Raw genomic sequence first — 5,161 nt, forward strand, 5'->3', positions numbered from 1 at the left:
GCCGGAGTTAAACCACGACAGTCAGCTAAATATATCGAGCGATGTCTTCCTCGGAAACCAGCCCCTGCTCGCAGGTACAGGATTAGCTGTGCCCCCCATGGCCTGGTCTCCTCTAGGGATTCCGCTCAAATTGCGGACAGCGCAGACTGCCGATAAAAGCCTTGGTTTCCGTGGAAAGCCGCCAGCATTGTCTTCTGGTCTGAGCGTGGGATCGGAGCCAGAACTCCTGCCCTTCAGCTGGCTCTTGTCCTTCCCCTGAGAGGGGAGGGGAGAGAGGAAAAACCCATTTAGGCTTGTGTTTTTCAAGTTTCTGTACATTCCTGAGTGCTTCAGTTGTTCACCAGCCAACTCGCGCCTTAACGCCCGCTTCTCAGACGTGCCGAAAACCATTTGGCTGCTGTGGATGTTGTGGGAGCTGTGCAACAGCTCTGGAAACCGGGTGGCCGCTGGCTGCTCTGGGGATTATAAAATTAGCAAACGCTTCTGTAGAGCTAACCAGCCTTTTTGCAGAGGGTGAGGTGAGCCGAGCGCTGTGCTCGCTGTCGGCAGGCTGCCGGAGCTCTGAAACGGCGCTGTGCTGGGGAGCGAGTAGGCAGAACAGGACCCAGGGCACGGCGCGGTCTGGGCATCGCCCCGCGGCTGCTGCTGGCGGGGTTCACCTCAGAGAGACGAGGCTGCTGTTCTCCTGCAGGCCGAGCTGATTGTGGGCGATCAGAGTGGGGCCATTCACATCTGGGACCTGAAGACCGACCACAACGAGCAGCTGATTCCAGAGCCTGAGGTTTCCGTGAATTCGGTTCACATTGACCCCGATGCCAGTTACATGGCGGCTGTCAACAGCTCGGTGAGCTCCGACGGCCTCGGACGTGGGGTGGGATTTACGGTGCTCCGGCAGCTTGCTGGCTGTGCCTCCTGTGGTCTGCACGTGCCAGCTTTGCCGGGCTGTGCTCAGACGTGGAAAGCCGGGTGGGTGACCACCAGCCCGGCCACAGACCCCACCCTGTCCCTCCGCAGGGAAACTGCTACGTGTGGAACCTGACGGGCGGCATCGGGGAGGAGGTGACCCAGCTCATCCCCAAAACCAAGATCCCAGCGCACAACCGCTACGCCCTTCAGTGCAAGTTCAGCCCCGACTCCACGTGAGTGTGTGCCAGCCCCTCGCCCACCTCCCATGGGAACGGACAGCCCTTTCCAGGGAGGCAGAGGCCAGCTGTGCCCCAGCTGTTGGCTGGTGCTGGCTCTGCGTTGCCCTGCAGGTCCCTGAGGGAGGAGTGGGACGGGAGGCAGGGGACATGCTGGCAGCGGGTCACTGTCCGTAGCATGCCCGCCTCGCGCTCCGCGATCTCAGACAGCGCCGCAGCCCTGAGCTGTTCTTACAGCTGGGAGCAAATCGCTGCACTCCGGGAGCAAAGTGGTGAACGGGGTGTGCTCCTGCAAGTCCGTTCAGCTCGAATCTCACCAAGCAGATGAGACAGGTGTAAAGGGACCTGATGACAGTGAATTGTTCCAGGCCCACCTTCACGAGCGGGACTAACAGGGTTGCCCTCGCGTGTCTCTTCCTTGAAGGCTCTTGGCCACCTGTTCTGCAGATCAGACGTGTAAGATCTGGAGAACTTCAAACTTCTCCCTGATGACGGAGCTGAGCATTAAGAGCAATAACCCGGGGGAAACATCTCGGGGCTGGATGTGGGACTGTGCCTTCTCCGGGGACTCCCAGTACATCGTCACAGGTGAGGCACTGCTGCGTTTGGGCTGGGCCAGGCCCAGAGCCGCAGCGTCCTCACTACCATGGGACTTGGCTGCTCAGCTGGGACATCGCCTTCCGTTTAAACCCGTTACCCCTTGTCCTGTCACTCCCTGCCCTTGGAAAAAGCCCCCCCAGCTTTCTTGTAGCCCCCCCAGGCACTGCAAGGTGCTCTACGGGCTCCCCAGAGCCTTCCCTTCTCCAGGCTGAACCCCCCAACTCCCCCAACCTGTCCTCATGGGAGAGGTTAAAATAATAATAAATTATCATAAAGAATATAATAAAATAATTACCCCCCATCATACAGGAGTGCCCTGAGCTGCTCTGCACAGCCCCCGTACTGCTGTCAAACGCAGCAAAAGGAAAGTCTTGTAATAAACTATCGGTTGAAAGGGTGGTGCAATCTCTCACTCCTCTGCTCACTTTCTGTTCCAGCCTCCTCCGATAACCTGGCCAGACTCTGGTGTGTGGAGACAGGGGAGATCAAGAGGGAATACAGCGGCCACCAGAAAGCAGTCGTCTGCCTCGCGTTCAACGACAGCGTCCTGGGATAACGGCCGCGTGTGGGAGGGAAGGACCTCTGCTCACCGTCCCTTGTGCGACAGTGGCAGGCACCCTCTGGAGCCCAAGACAGGCGCTTGTATCCATCCCCTCCTCCACTGAGAGGGCTCAGTCTGGCAGCTGCACCTGCCTGGAGTGAGACCAGGCTCCAGCTCCGAGCGGATCATTACGGGAATGTGTGTGGCCTCTAAAGGAGGCTGCTTGGACCAAAGGGAATGCGAGAGGGCGCTGGGTAGAGCTCAGCTGGAGGAACCCCTGCGGCATCAGCGTTGCGTGGTTTTGTACCCCACAGCGGGGGCAAGAAAATCGGCCTTTCTAAATGATGGAAGGAGAGGAGGAAAGAGGGAAGGCAGCTGGTGTCTTGTCTTGCAATCCCTTTATTTGAAGTGTACCTCAGAGTCAGTTGGAGAGCCGCACTCTTCTAAAGCCACCCACCCCAAGGAATTCAATAACCTGGGGCTGAACAGGGCACGCAGCCGTAAAACACTACCTACTCCTCGCGGTCCCTCTAGCCTGGGTCTCCTAATACCTATGTACGGGACGCAGCCCTGCGGCAGAGCTGCAAGTAAAGTGTCTGTACTGAGGGTGCCGAGCAGAGTCCTGTTGTTTTTTCTAAGCTCTCCCGAACGGCAGCACGACGTTAGCAGGAAGCTCTGGGGGATAGCGTAGACGTTACCTTCCTCGTTGAAGTCGGAGGCTTTGCAGGAATCCAGTTCAAGTATGTAGAGCGGCGAGAGGGCAGCGGCAGCTGCCGCCGGGCTTACTCGGGGAGGTAATAGAAGCAGATAGACACGCAAATGTTGCTTGGAAAACAGATGTCAATGCAAAGGTAGATCAGGCGCTGCTTCCCGGGACCTGCCGAGGGAGCACGGACGGAAGCAGAGTGAGAGGAATGCTTTTGCAGTCCTGCAGCTATGAGTCTCTGGGGAGCCACACAAGTGGAATGCCTCAGGGTATGACCTTATTAAAGCTGGAGTAAGAGAACAGAGCTCGGGCAGGCTGCTTTTGGGGGGTGAAGGTGACGAGCGTTAAGCCAAAGCAGCGCAGGGGACCGCACTGGGTGGTGGTTGTGCCGGCTGCGCTGCCCAGGGAAGGAGGTACGGAGCCTCTCCTGGCCAGCCCCGCGGTTCGGAGCAGGTTGTGGGTATGAGCCAGTGATCACCGAGCGCTGAACAATGGTTTGATTTTGAACTAGAGGTCACCTGTCCCTGGCAGCCCGTCCCAGGACGTGCATCAGCCTTGGCACAGCAGAGCCTGCTCCTTGGAGTCTTTAATAGAAGCAATCACACTTCCCTCTTTTGCAAAGGGAAACATGGAACTTACCCTGCCCTCTCCTGACCCAGAAGATGGATGTCTGCTCACACAGGCTCTGGACAGCCTCCCCCAGGCTTTTGGGGTCCACCTCTTCCTGTGCCAGAATGCCCAGGAACTCCCGGTAGTACTTGGTCTGGTTGTTCTGATGTAGCAGCTGATCAGCCTAAAAGAAACCTCCCCATTAACTCCTCTCAAGGCATTCCCCCCGCCGGTGCTGCCCTCCAGCCCCGCAGACCTGCTCCCGAGGCACCCAAGGAGCCGTCTGTACCCCAGCAGTAAGGGCAGGTTTCTCCCGCCAGCTGCCGGGATGCTCGCTCCAGCCAGAGCAGGCTCCCAGGAGAAGCCTGGCTGCCCTTGGCCAGGCTGGAGCAGGGACAGCCCTTCACTAGCCCTGTGCCTTGGAAAGCAGGGACACGGTTCCCCCTGGGCTCCCCGGCAGGGCTGGGACAGGGCTGAGGCTCGCTGCCGGGTCCTGTTTGATGGCTGCGTGGGCAGCCCTGGCACCACGACTCCTTTACTTCCGTTACGGAGCCTCAGAGCCTGGCAGATGCTTCTCCCTGCACCCCAGTCGGCAGTGTGCTCTCCTGGGTGCCATGGGCCTACACTCCCCTGGGTTAAACACTGCCCACTGCCCCCCGGGACGGGGAAGGGACAAGGAGCCCCCAGGAGCCCCTGAGGAAATGGAGAGCGGATGGCAGGGGCACAAGACCATGGGGCATTCTGTCTCCTTGAAACAGAATCTGCCCCAGCCCACGCATCCATTAACGTTTTGTTCGGAGGGTCCGTATACGTGATTTACTCCAACCTTTTCCCCTGTGAACTGCTAACAAACCCCCTTTGTTTTCTGTTCCCCAGAATTTTGAGCAGGTAACAGAATCCAGTGGGAGCAGGTCCTGTGAGAGCCCTGCCGCTCACCTCGGGGACATATCCCCCTTTCCTGGCCCGCACCCTCCGCTGGTTCTCACGCTAAAACCGGGAGTTGCTGCTCCGAGCTCGCACGCTCGCAGCCCTGCGCTGCAAGACAGAGCTCTGCTCCTACCTAAGATGCCCAACAAGCCATCCCTCAAGCCATGAATGGCATGGAACAGCGGGCTGCCACTGCTGGGAACACAAACCCAGGCAGGAACGGACCCTCAGCGAGCCGGGGCTCTGCAAAGCCCGACCCATCACCCCATCCGCTCAGCCACCCCGGGGAACGGGCGCAGCAGCTGCTCACTCTCTGCTCAGACGTGTTGAAAGTCGTCTGTAGGGTCTGGAGGTCCCAGGCGTCCATCCTCCTCAGGTAGCACGCGTGCTGCTCCACCGGCTTGTAGCAGACGTAGCCCTGCGAGACAGACCGTGCCCCGTGACAGCAGGCAGCGCCACACACCGCAGCGGACGGAAGAGCCCAAAATACGAGCAGTCCTTTTGCCCTGTGTTATTTTTTCCTAACCAAAGGTTCAGAGAAAGGCACCAAACAGTAGTTGGCTGATGTTTTTCTCCTGGTTTCCACCTGCTCCCACCCCAGCAGCCTGGGCTCCTCTGCTCGCTCACTCCCAGGCT

At 58.9% G+C, this 5,161-nt stretch overlaps 1 protein-coding gene across 1 annotated transcript; it reads left to right on the plus strand.

Moving 5' to 3' along the window:
* The first annotated feature begins 41 nt into the window (after positions 1-41).
* On the plus strand, positions 42-2,298 carry MLST8 (MTOR associated protein, LST8 homolog (S. cerevisiae)). Its single transcript, XM_010149911.1, has 5 exons — positions 42-74; positions 692-844; positions 1,015-1,139; positions 1,567-1,730; positions 2,180-2,298. Exons 1-5 carry the CDS (start codon positions 42-44, stop codon positions 2,296-2,298), a joined length of 594 nt encoding a protein of 197 aa, XP_010148213.1.
* The last annotated feature ends 2,863 nt before the right edge of the window (positions 2,299-5,161 follow it).

This window comes from Eurypyga helias, unplaced genomic scaffold (assembly GCF_000690775.1).
Source record: "Eurypyga helias isolate BGI_N326 unplaced genomic scaffold, ASM69077v1 scaffold32374, whole genome shotgun sequence".
Lineage (NCBI taxonomy): Eukaryota > Metazoa > Chordata > Aves > Eurypygiformes > Eurypygidae > Eurypyga > Eurypyga helias.